This window comes from Pygocentrus nattereri, chromosome 1, assembly GCF_015220715.1.
Source record: "Pygocentrus nattereri isolate fPygNat1 chromosome 1, fPygNat1.pri, whole genome shotgun sequence".
NCBI lineage: Eukaryota > Metazoa > Chordata > Actinopteri > Characiformes > Serrasalmidae > Pygocentrus > Pygocentrus nattereri.
The window spans coordinates 40005153-40018015 of NC_051211.1; the positions used below are offsets into that span (position 1 = coordinate 40005153).

General features: G+C 39.1%; 1 protein-coding gene across 1 annotated transcript in view; it reads right to left on the reverse strand.

Annotated features, from left to right (window-relative positions):
- gnsa (glucosamine (N-acetyl)-6-sulfatase a) overlaps nucleotides 1-12031 on the reverse strand; it is a 12679-nt gene extending 648 nt beyond the window's left edge. The window contains exons 1-14 of the mRNA XM_017693978.2: nucleotides 11703-12031; nucleotides 11537-11596; nucleotides 9609-9815; nucleotides 8795-8860; nucleotides 7322-7420; nucleotides 7074-7241; nucleotides 6899-6981; nucleotides 6420-6538; nucleotides 4931-5034; nucleotides 4735-4836; nucleotides 4469-4579; nucleotides 2467-2577; nucleotides 2097-2257; nucleotides 1-1809 (exon numbers count right to left, since the gene is read on the reverse strand). The exon at nucleotides 1-1809 is cut by the window's left edge and continues 648 nt beyond it. Of these exons, the coding sequence (XP_017549467.1) occupies nucleotides 1737-1809; nucleotides 2097-2257; nucleotides 2467-2577; nucleotides 4469-4579; nucleotides 4735-4836; nucleotides 4931-5034; nucleotides 6420-6538; nucleotides 6899-6981; nucleotides 7074-7241; nucleotides 7322-7420; nucleotides 8795-8860; nucleotides 9609-9815; nucleotides 11537-11596; nucleotides 11703-11879 (1641 nt within the window). The 5' untranslated portion in view covers nucleotides 11880-12031 and the 3' untranslated portion in view covers nucleotides 1-1736. The remainder of the gene's footprint in view (nucleotides 1810-2096; nucleotides 2258-2466; nucleotides 2578-4468; nucleotides 4580-4734; nucleotides 4837-4930; nucleotides 5035-6419; nucleotides 6539-6898; nucleotides 6982-7073; nucleotides 7242-7321; nucleotides 7421-8794; nucleotides 8861-9608; nucleotides 9816-11536; nucleotides 11597-11702) is intronic.
- Between the last annotated feature and the right edge of the window lie 832 nt (nucleotides 12032-12863).

The window sequence follows — 12863 nt, forward strand, 5'->3', positions numbered from 1 at the left end:
TCCGGTTTAAAGGTAAAAGAAGGCAAGCCTGCATGAATATGTTCTTGAGACTGTAGTGTATCAACTCAAAAATGTTTTGTCTGGCTACTAACTACTACCATAAAGAATAGTAATATAGCTGAGAATTACACTATATGGGCAAAAGAACTGGGACACTTACAGGAGCTTTTATGACCTCCCATTTCTAAATCTTGCGTATGGCAAGAATATGGAGTTCATCCTCCTTTTGCAGCTATAACAGCTTCCACTCTTCTGAGAAACTTTCTATAAGATTTTGGAGTGTGTCTGTGGGAACTTTTGCCCATTCATCTAGAACAGCATTTGTGAGGTCAGATACTGATAGGTGACAGGGCCTGGCTCACAATCTCCATTCTAGTTACTTCCAAAGGTGTTCAAAGGGGTTGAGGTCAGGGCTCTGTGTGGGTCAGTCAATATCGTCCACAACAAACTCACCTAACCATGAACCTTGCTTTGTGCACTACAGTAGTCATGTTGGAACAGAAAAGGGTCTTCCCCAAACTGTTCCCACAAAGTTGGAAGCATGCCAAACCCTGAAAAACAGCCCCACAGCATTATCCCTCCTCCACCAAACTACAGTTGGCACAACGCAGTCAAGCAGGTAACATTTTTATGGCATTCATCAAACCCACACTCAATCAGACTGCAAGATGGAGTCGTGCAATTCATTACCCCACAGAATATGTTTCCACTGCTTCAGTGGTGGAATGCTTCACCTCCAATCCCCTCTACCCATATAATAAGTGTCCCAATACGTTTGTACATAGTGTACCTCCATCTGTGCTCTTAAAAATAAAGTTTCCTGTATGGTTCTTAATTTGAAAGTATGGTTCCAGGTAAAACCTACATTACATTGAGATTATATGGAGGTCCTAAAATGTAAAGATATTAACTCATTTACAAAAATGACTCTTGGAAAAAAAAAAAAATCCACTAAAAAGGTTTGTTAGGAAAAAGTGGTTGTTCTCTAAAATGGCTCCAAAGAACCATTTCAGGCACCTTTATTTTTAAGAGGATCTAGCCAGTAATCATCAAAAATAACAGAGTAAAAACATTCAGTGATTCAACCTTTGGCTTTGACCACCTTTAGCAAACCGCTCCTTCATACAGCATCATATTTATCTGGAATGGTACAAATTTAAGGCCTACAAATACTTGGGTGAATAAGTGTATATAAATGATATTTTCTTTGTTAAAAATATTTGTTTCATGAACAGAATATTGCAATAGAATCAAAAAGCAGAACAAGTATGGACTGTAAATTGATATAAAGCTGCTTAGATGATCCAAGAAAACTCAAATGTCAGGTGATCTTTTGTGTTTAAGACAGACCAAAAAAAACCCACACTAATCAATTTAAAACAGTCTCAACCTCTCATCCTGGCTACCCCCACCCTTCAATGGCCTAAATACAGGTTAGATTGTTAATCTCAAAATGCAAAATGCATAATGCATATTAATAAAAGGGGAAACAAAACAAATGAGACAGAGAGAAGTCATGCTGACACAAAAATGGCAGCTGGCAGAGAGTTGCCATGCTGAAAAGGACAACCCTCTCACAAGGTGAATAAAGTGATGCAGCACTCTGCTCCCCCTGCTCTAGTGACCCCTCATGACCTCTTCCTTTACAGAGATTGTGGAAAGGCCAGCATGTCCTTGAGGGAATGATCAAGACACAAAGGCAACAGCAGGTCAGGCTTTTGTAGGGGCCTCTTTCCTTACTTTAGAGTCTGCCGCAGCCTGCTTATGTGTGGATTTTGGCTGAACATTAGACGAGGGTCAAACTTAAACCTGGAATCAGAAACAAAATCTGTAAACATTTTATTCACCAATATATTGTGATAATTAGATGATCAGGCATTTACTATACAATAAAGCTAAAACATTGTTCTCAACCAATCACAGGATTGTTTACGGTTGTGGTGTGAGCATCCTGACCAATGTGTGGGGCTTTTAATGAATGAAGACATTCACATGATACAACAAAAATGTAAACATAAGTAGTTTTTGTCAGAATGGATATCAAATTTCATTTGAGGTAAGCAGGCACTACTGTGTGGGAGGTAAAGAGCACAAACCGTGAGTCGTAGACCCCAGGGGTTCTGCAGGACTGTCCTGAGCATGATTGTAACATCATCAGACGATGGTTCATCCTCTCCAGGACCTCCTGGTCAATGGTTTTTGCGATGTTAGTGAGCTGGAAGGGGTCTCCTGTCAGGTTATAGACCTCCACAAACACCTAAAGTTGGGAGAAGGTTTAATTAAGACCAAGAATAGAACCTCAACGTTCAGTCTTGGGAAAACATGATTAGAACCATTAGAAAGGCCATGATTTATGATGTTACTTAAATAGGCAATTTATAATTCACTTGTGATTTTTAAATGCCAGTTTAGTTAAAGTTAACCCTAACCATGATTGTTTTTTAAGTTCAATCTGGTGATGCTTACCTCATTATCATCAAACTCACAGTACTGCAGGTTGGCAGTCTGGGACAGTGTACGAACACAGGCGTAAGTGTTGTTATAAGAGTCCTCACATACACAATCAGGGAAACACTCCTAAAGAGAGAGAATACAGTAACTCAAAAATCCTTGTTATCTTTTACACAAACAAAAACATGAAACACATACACAAGCAATGGAAATGTTAACTTTATTTTTGCTAATATCTGCATTTTTAAAATGAACAGTATTTCAATATCCCAACCTTTAGACTGTTTTAAATAAAAATGAAAACACAAAACTAGCATAAGAGGTAGTGTTCTTGATCACTGATTGATCTTTGTGTTTTAGATGTATGTGATTTACTACAGACATGCAGAATCAGCTGCTGACATTCTAAGATGCTGCAAGTTATTTCAAAAACCTTTTTAAAATTTACAGGATAATACACAATTTCACCCCCCCCCCCCCACCCCCCCAAACTACATAAACTTTATTTCACCATGTGATTTCTGAATGATGGATCTACTGTTAAAAGGTTTTAAAACAAATCAGTGGATTTTATAATCATAAACTGTGAAAGACAGGAAATTAAAGGTATGCTCTGGGGACATAATGAACTGCCTGGACCTGTGTCCATCAGATTCAGTTGTCTGTCAGCATTTAAACTGGCATGTAAGCATGAGCTCAAACCTTTCTGGAAGGTTCAATTCCATTTATGCCATTAGTTCCAACAATTATGTTATTGGTAGTCAATCATGTTTATGCATGTTTGAATTCTTAGCTTATCTAGAGGCTACTGATGTAATCCCTTTTTCACAATTTGTCAATTCTTATTCTAACCAACAACCTTGGTATCCTCCCTTTTATGATGCACTATATGGACAAAAGTATTGAGATATCCCTCTTAACTCACTGATCAAGTGTTTCATTTAGTCACACTGCCACAGGTGTATAAAATCAAGCACCTTGCCATGCAGTCTGCCTTTGTGAAAGAATAAATCTTTTTAAAGTGCTCATGAAATTTGAGCATGGTACTGTAATATGCTGCCACTGTTGAAACAAGTCATGTCGTGAAATTTCTGCTCTCACAGATCACAATCAACTGTGTGTGGCATTATTGAAAAAAAAGGAAACACTGAGGAACCACAGCAACTCAGCCTGAAGAGGCAGACCAAAGTTACAGAGCAGGTCATTGAGTGCTGCGGCACACAGAGCATAAAAGTTGCCAACACACTGCTGACTCAATAACTGCAGAGTAGCTAATCTCCTCTGGCATTAACATCAGCACAAAAACTCTGCCGAGAGCTCTCTGGCATGAGTTTCCATGGCTGAGCTGCAGCATGTACGCCTTACGTCACCAAGCACAATGCCAAGTGTCGGATAGAGTGGTGTAAAGCATGCTGTCACTGGACTCTACAGCAGTGGAAACGTGTTCTGTGGAGTAATGAATCATGTTTCTCTATCTGGCAGTCTGATGGAAGAGTCTGGATTAGGTGAATGCCAGGAGAATGTTACCTGCCCGAGTGCCCTGTGCACACTGTAAAGTTTGGTGAAACTAATGAATAATAATAAAAAATAATAATAATGCTATGGGTTTTTTTTTTTTTTTTTTTTTTTCAGGGGATGGCCTAGGCCTCTTAGTTCTTAGTAAATCTTAATGCTTCAGCATAACACGAGACGTCATAAAAACTTTCATAGGTGTGCCAATACTTTTGTCCATAGTGTATGTCAATCAGTGACCTCTACACTTCTCTAATCTTAAGATCTTTGATCTCATGCCTTGATTTATAACGTCTTTTTGTTGTCTTCTGATTTCCTCTGTAAGACAATAAAAATTTGCTACTTATTTAATAACACTCCTTGTTCAGCTTTTCGGGATTTTTTTGGTTCTTGCCTAATATCTGCACTCCATTATCCAACTTGGTAAGCCAATAGTAAGAGGAGTTTGGATATCCATAAATTTAAATAACCAAGCCCATCCCTAAAAACACAAACGGGTACTTACAGAAACTCCTGGACCCAGGATGGGGCAGGCTGGGTCTGAAACATTGTGTCCTTCTCCCTCATACTCCACCAGAAAATCAGTCCTCCACATGCTGCCGTTTGCCTTCCCGGTCTGAGGCGCAGACATGCATACATGGATTACACGCAGAAGTGCTTTCTGTCATTTAATTTACCATAATGGTGGTTAAGCAACACAAATGAATGTTACAGATCAATGGTATTAATGTGCCATTTGCCTGTTTGTTTCACATTTCCACTGTTACATACCATAACTGGCAGAAAAGACATCCCATCCATCTGGGTCTTATTGATGTCGTATCCTGCCATATCCAGGACAGTTGGACCCAAATCTATATTAGCCACGAGTAACTGGTGAAAGAATTCAACAAGGCCATGGCATGAACATAAAACACTTTGATATGAATGCAAGTTACTGTGACCTCTGAAAGCGTGTTTGGATTACCGGGCTGGTTTGGTTGGGCTTTATATTGGGCCCTCGTACCAGCAGAGGAACCCTGATATCAAACTCATAAAGCTGCCGCTTGTCCATGGGGAGAGAGAACTGACCTGAGAGGAAACAATGGCATTAGAGAAAACAAGCAATGGAAGTCAACAGTCAGTGTGTTATGCTTACCGTGCACTAGAACATCTGAAAAAGATTTTTAAAAGACTAAAGTCTGACATCCTGTCACATCTAAAGACAATGACCCATTTACAACTGGTCACTTCTTGTGACTAGTATCTGGACTGTAACCTGATAAGATTTAGCCACATGCGTTTAAACTTGGTAGTCAAAAACATCTCCGGTTAGTCGGACTGAAAGCCACCTGCTGTGTGGGACGGAATATGCAGATCCCCTCATTATGTGGCAACCAATTGCCAACTGTTTATCTGTTCAGGCCTTTTGTCTGCAATTTAGTACAGTAGTGTCTGTCCATATTGCTAATAAGCATTTTGTTTCTTCAAGTTCCCAACCATGTGCATCCATGAATATCTTCCTTGCAGAGATGGATCATGCACCCAGTGCCTGTATCTTGGAGAGAGGGGTGTATTTAGACTCCTATATGGGGCTCAAATGTGTCTCGGACCACTGTCTGACCCTGTCGGATCTGTATCTGTTATAGACTTGGTTGCATCTACACTTACATTTCATGAGGCACAGCCTTGTCCAAGTGTGGTCCTGACACTCAAGACACATTAAGTGACCAGGAGTAAATGGGATCAATGTATCAGAATTTTAGTCACAGACTAAGATTTTGCAAAGACTGGGAATCTTGCAGGGTGTAATGGCCAATAAAGATGCACTGTTCCTTTAACAGATGCTTAAGTATTATGTGCAGATGTGTAGCACTGCTGTGGAGTAGAGAATGGGTTTGTGCTGTAACAAAGACCACTGGACCTTGCTCTCTTTTTTATTTTCTTTTATCTTTGCAAGTAATGCCACCACAAGGCTTTGGACTGTTTTTAGTTCATGTATGCTCAGACAGGTGAAGCCATGAGACCCAGCTATATGTGGTAAAGTAGCTTATAAACAAACCAGTTGGAATACTGCTAACAAGCGTTTGAGTCACTGCTTAGCACCTAGTTCATGCACTTTGTGTTTCATTTGCTTATTTCTCATCACCAAAGCCCTCAAGGTTTTTGGATTTGAGTGAAAGCTGAATGTAGACTGACTCCAAACCTTATGAGGGTCACTACTTGCATGAGCCAAGACTACAGACTTTTGATAATATTTAACACTGTTGTTTTTATCAGAACGTCAAGACGACTTAAGACAGCTATCCTGACACACCAAAACTTGGCGGGGAGAGCCCCACAACTCCAGCAAAACTCTTATGATTTTAATTCTGGTACTGGAAATTTGTCAGCAACAGTAAAATCACTTGAAAAGTCGATTGGAGTAAGATCAGCATTAATACACCAATGAGTCTGGATTTTCTTTATGCATGTACCTGTATGGTAGCCATTGTCGGAAGTGAAAATGATATACGTGTTCTCCAGCTCTCCTCGAACCTCCAGTTTCTTCACCACCTTCTCCACTAGGTCATCTACGGACAGGAGAGTGCGCCACCTAGGAGCACAGAGAACCCCATCAAACAATTCCAGGCCATGCTTCAATTCATTAACATAAGAAGTAATCTGAGCTTAAATGGTTAGGGTATTAAAATGCACTGCTGCATCGATGTAAAGGTGGTGATTCAACTGCATCAATTTTGGAATGTTATGCTATTTTAATATTATATAACATTACAATAATATTCAGTAACTGCTCTTTTGGCACAGATCAAATTCTCCAGCTTTTTCACATAAACATCCCCTGTCCCCCAGCAAAAAGATGTGCAAAATATATAAAATAGTTCTGAATGGTGGAAAAACAATATGAACAAATTATGGTGAAATCTGAGAATTAAATCCCTGCTACATACATTACCTTTTTCTGTAAGCATTGTCTAGGAACTCCACAGAAGAGTTAGTCATTGGAGTTTTGGCTTGTCGAATTAGCCAGTGTTTGTCCTAAAAAGAGAAGTGCATGTGTTCAAAACACTGGCAACAATAAAATTCTCCAACAGATGCAGATGAAACACAGCCCAGACACTGCTCTGTACCTTGCCATGGATGTTAAAGTTGGGATCTCTCGGGGCTTTGAGACTGGAAAACTGTCCCTCGTACTGAGGGGCAGCTGTCCATGGTGAGTGAGGGGCAGGTGTAGACACCATCATGAAGAATGGCCTGTAGTTAGACTTGTACTGAAGGAAGTCTATCGAGATGTTGGCCTAGGACAAATGTGAAGTAGGATTAAACACAAGGTAGAATTTTGTTACTGATGAGACTTAAAACATATCTGTACACTTACCAGAACATCAGTAAGGTAGTCCTCACTATAGTTCTGTCCATGCCTCTCTGCTTTGCCATTCACAGATAATGTGTAGTTGTAGTATTTTGAGTTTCTCTCCTGTGGAAGGTTTAAAAAAAAAAAAAAAAACAAACAAAAAAAAAAACCCACACACAGAATTAGTTTAAGACCTCAGCCACTGGGATGGTGACAGTGAGTTTAAGAGAACAGTACTGGGCAGTTGTTTTTTTTTTTTTTAATATATAAATAAGAACCTGTAAAAGAAACCAACTGAAACCCCACCGTTTCCAAGGATACATTAGGTTAATCACAGATCTGCCACTTACACAGACCTCAGATCCAGCAAAACTTCACTGTTTGCCAGGCAGCACCAAGATCCCACACTATACCTCCTTATATTTCAATCAAATTTTGGGCTTATTTATAGGAAGTTGTAAATAAAGAGATTTTAAGTAAGTGCAGTATTTGTGTCGTTGTTCTTTGAGTACATTTTCTCAGTGAAGAAGGAAAAGATCTGTCTAATCTCCAGCGAGCACCGCTTCCACTAAATCATCTCCTCCCCCTCATGCCCCATGTCAAAGCCTGAGCTACTCCATTTGTTAATCCAAACAAAAAATTTAGAAGTTTAAAAGTTGCTTGCCAAGGAAACAATGTGTGACAACCATTTACAGTTATACACTCTCAGAAATAAAAGGTATGAAACTGTCACTGGGGCAGTACCCCTATCACCACTCAGATGGTACCCTCAAGGGTACATCTCAGGACCTGTAGTCAGGAAACATAATTGTACCAAAATCCACTGAAATTATATTTTTGTATTGTATTGACTCCACACATCCCATCGGTCTCCAAGCTTTTTATTTTATTGCTCCGTTTTAAAACATTAAGTTAGGAAAGGATAAACATATGTACTTTTCTACGAGGGAAAACTTATTTAAATGTACATAATTGGATGTTAAAACCACCGTTTATACCTTTCAGGGTAGATTTATGTTGTTTGTATCTTGACGAATGAGAAATGTACCTGCACTGTACCTTTATTTCTAACAGTGTAAAGCATGAAAAAAATAATCACATGATAAAACATTTTATATGAAAATACTTAAAACATGTTCAGAATATTATGGACAGGGAATAAGTTAAGTTATTAAGTGATACTTTTTTGATCCCACAACCGGGGAAATTCCACCTCCGCATTTAACCCATCTGTGAAGTGAAACACCACATACACACCAGTGAACACACACACTAGGGGGCAGTGAGCACACTTGCCCAGAGCGGTGGGCAGCCCTATCCACGGCGCCCGGGGAGCAGTTGGGGGTTAGGTGTCTTGCTCAAGGACACCTCAGTCATGGACTGTCGGCCCTGGGGATTGAACTGGCAACCTTCCGGTCACAGGACCAGATCCCTAACCTCCAGCCCACAACTGCCCCCCCAAAATAGTGGGTGTATTATTAGGACTGTTTTCCTTACCAGTGCAAACCAGTAGTCCCAGCCTGGAGGAACATGCTCCACTCCACCAGCCTGTTTGTTACCGTACTGTAACAGAAAATTCGGTGAAAGGCAGCTTAGATCCTTGTCATTGTTAAAATAGATAAAATAGTTGAAGGTGACTACATGGATAATAATATAATGTAAAGGGCAGCTGCCATATTCAAATGTTGTCAAAAAATAAACAAGAAATCACACCAATGATATGACAGTGATGAGACTAGTTATGCAGGACTGTGCAATAGTACATTTGTTTAAAACCATTTATCTCAGCAGCATGTGTGTTTTTGCTGGTAACATACTACATAACAACATTAGAATAAAAAAAGCCCCCAGCCATCACACTGATTTGTTCCTTCACCAGCACATTTGAATAAATTTAACAAAGCACAAGTACTGGGTGGAAAATACAATTAAAACTGGGTTGACACAAGAAGAGGTTAGGAAATGGTTAAGCAAACATCAGCATACATGAAATCATTACTTACTGTATTAATGTTATTTGTATTCATCCTAAGACTAGCGTTTTTCTGAAAACAAACATTTACCATCCTGCGGAAGACATCAGTGACCAGTGATGTGTAAAGCGTAAAGAAATTCTTTAAAGAGTTGCACAAAATTTCACTTGGTTATTGTTAGCACAATACTGGCTTTTAGAATATGAACATATGCAATTTATGCATGCAAATGCGCCCTCCATTTTTTTGGTTTGATGTTAGTATACTAATCTACTAAAACCATTGTCTACACTGGCCTTAGCAGACACTTCAAAGTACAAAGGGTATGATGTCTGTACCTCATTCAGATACTTCCCAGCGAAAAACGTCTGGTAGTAGCCATATTTCTGGAGCAGGGCTGGGAAGGTGATCGGCTCCTGGGTTTTCTGCCAAGCCTGACTGCTGCAGTTTCCCTCCAGTGTGTTATTGATCACATGGTGATTGTGTGGATATTTGCCCGTCAGTATGCTGGCTCTGCTGGGGCAGCACAGGGGACTGGCAACAAACTGAAGGATAACGAGAGGTGGGGTCCGTTAAGTCAGGAGATTCAAATTTGTCAGGACAAGGCTGAACAACTCATGCACAACTCATGAACAACTCACTCTCACTCCCTCTCTCTGTATACATGTTATATGTATGTATACATACAAGGTTTAGTTCTGATAGCAGCGAAATGTATGTATGTATGTATGTATGTATGTATGTATGTATGTATGTATACACACACAAAGCTGCTATCAGAACAAAACCTCGTATCTCCATTTTTTGACATTAACTGAATATGCCTGTTGGCCTACATTGTGTGTAAATTTCATGATAAATGAGCCAAAAGAAACAGCCTAAAATTACTTGGAAAAATGTCTGGTTCCATTGACTTACATTAAAAGTATGTTTTTTCCTTCTCCTGTAAAAGTCATCATTTGGGAGATACAAGGTTTTGTTCCAACAATAAAAAACTTTATTTATTAATAAATACTATTATTATATATGCAAACTTATAAACTTATCAGGTGTTTAGACTTTTTCCAGATGTTTTAACAGTGATATTAAAAAAAAAGACAAAATGGAAGTGCTGTATTAAAACTCACATTGCATTTACAGCATTTAGCAGACGCTCTTATCCAGAGCGACTTAAAGAAGTGCTTTGTGCATCTAGAGAAAGTTGCTAGTTACCAATAGGTTAGAGAGAAACTCAGATGTTTGTTTCATGTCACAAAAATGCTTTGATTTTATACTTAATTAACACATGCTCATAAACTTTTATATTTAATCCTATTCTGTGCCTACAGCTAGAAAAAAAATATTTGAGTAAAGGGGAGGGTCAGGAGATTCTGATTTTGTCATGGCCAAAAAAAGGTCCATGTTGTGTGCATTGCTTGCATCAGCATTTACTGCTCAATTTAACAGCTTTTTCTGGGCTAAAAGTTTTGCACAGTACTGCAATAATTATGAATCTTGTGCCTCACATCACACACTATTAGTCATACGGCAACTGCTCAATTAAACAGCTTTGCTTTAGCACTGGCCTCAGTTGTTCAGCCCTGTCTAATCTGGATTGGTCTGAGTTGAAGAGGAGGTCCACTGAGTTTGTTAAATTTCTACAGAAGTAGATGTTTAAACGGTTTAAAAAATGGTTAAAAGTCATTGAGTGGTTTGACGTGAAATGCTCTGTTCTACACACTTACAAAAGATGGTTCTTCTAGGGTTCTTTAGTAAAGGCAATGGTTCTGATTAGAACCATGAGTTCTAAGAGAAGCATTTCGACGATATCCACCATATTCCCAGAAAGCATATTTTGACATATTGTGATATAACTTATAATGATAAATACTGCCATATTGTCCGGCCCTACAGGGAACCATTTCACATCAAGCCGCTCTGAATACATCTCAACTCATCTGAATCGAGCAGAAATGTAGAAAAAAAAAAAATCGATGGAATTCCTCTTAATTAGCTGACCAATGAGAGCTTATCCAGATCCCGTGAACAAGTTAAGAACCTATCCTACAAGAATAGTTCGGGCAAGATTTCAATAGATCAGACCTGAAGTGGCATCCAAAAAACACCATTAGCTCACTAAGACTTGTGCTGTGAGCAGAATTACCATTAAATTACAGTCCGTTTATATTCTAGCACGCAAAACCCAACTAAAGCAGCCCGGTCGGCTTTCTTTAAGATCTGTGGAACAAAGGGAGAAACAAGACGCACTCAAGCAGCCCTGCATTACCGTGTTGGTGAAGGTGATCCCAGCATCTCCGATGAGCGCTCTCGTTTTGTTTAAGGGGATCTGCGGAATAAGGAATAAAGACACACACATGAGCTGAGCTCTACAGGCCAGGACCCTCCCACTGCACAGGCTCGGACTGGAAGAACTGCAGGAGTACAGGACTCACCATGCCGCCCATGGAGGAGTCCAGATCGTCGGTGAGGATCAGAACGATGTTGGGTCTGCGGTACAGGTTCAGATTCATGTTCCCCACAGCGGCGGCCGAGTTACTCAGCAAACTGACGCACATTAGAGCCAAACGCGTTAACGCGACTGAGCGGACACGCAGCCGAGGCGAGGCCATGTTTAGAGGAAGGTTAAAGTTACACACGGCTGCACTATGAGGCCTCTATGCAGTAGCGGTAGCGTGAAAATGACTAAATTAGCTCAGAAAGCCTCTCTTTCTGCTTCTCACGCCACTACTGTTTTTATCAGTCATGTGCTGCGCAGGAACGGAAGCCCCGGTCAGCGGATGGCTGGCTGAGCTCTTCACTGATTGGCTGGATCTGTTATGATTCTTTTTTTTTATTATATTACTTTATTATATTATATTATATTATATTATATTATATTATATTATATTATATTACTATTATTTTACTTTTTTATTATATATATTTTACTATATTATTAAGTATTTTTTATTATATTATTTATTTATCTTGAATTTATATATAAATTATATAGAATTAAATATATATATATATATATGTGTGTGTGTGTGTGTGTGTGTGTGTGTGTGTGTGTGTGTGTGTGTGTGTGTGTGTGTGTTGTATAGATATGACAAAGTGGAAAGGAAGTGTTGTTTCAAAACTCACATACATGATGTCTGTTTCAGGTGAACATGTTTCCTCTCGTCCTTATGCTGTTATATTTATTCATATTCAGTGCCTAAATCTAATCATTTATTCTCTCATGTACAGATAAGTACAGTTACTTAAACCTTCAAGTAAAAATGGAAGTTTATTAGGTGTTATTCTTCTCTTTTGTTCAAATGTTTGTCTTTGCTGTTAAAGAAAGTGAGAGTAGTGAACAACAGCAAAACAATACCTGAACCAACAGAGCAAAAAAGAAGAGAATAGAGAAAAACAAAAAAATCAGGAACTAAATATGAGGGAAGGGATTGGAAGCAAGTAAAAAGTAGATTAACTTCAGAAAAAGACTGGAACAAGCAGAAATATTATCCTTTAAAAACTCAGACAAGTATGAATGAATCAGACGTTTTGTACAGGTACACATAAGTACATGTAGCTGAGTGAATGTGACTAGTTCCTACTAAAAACAATGT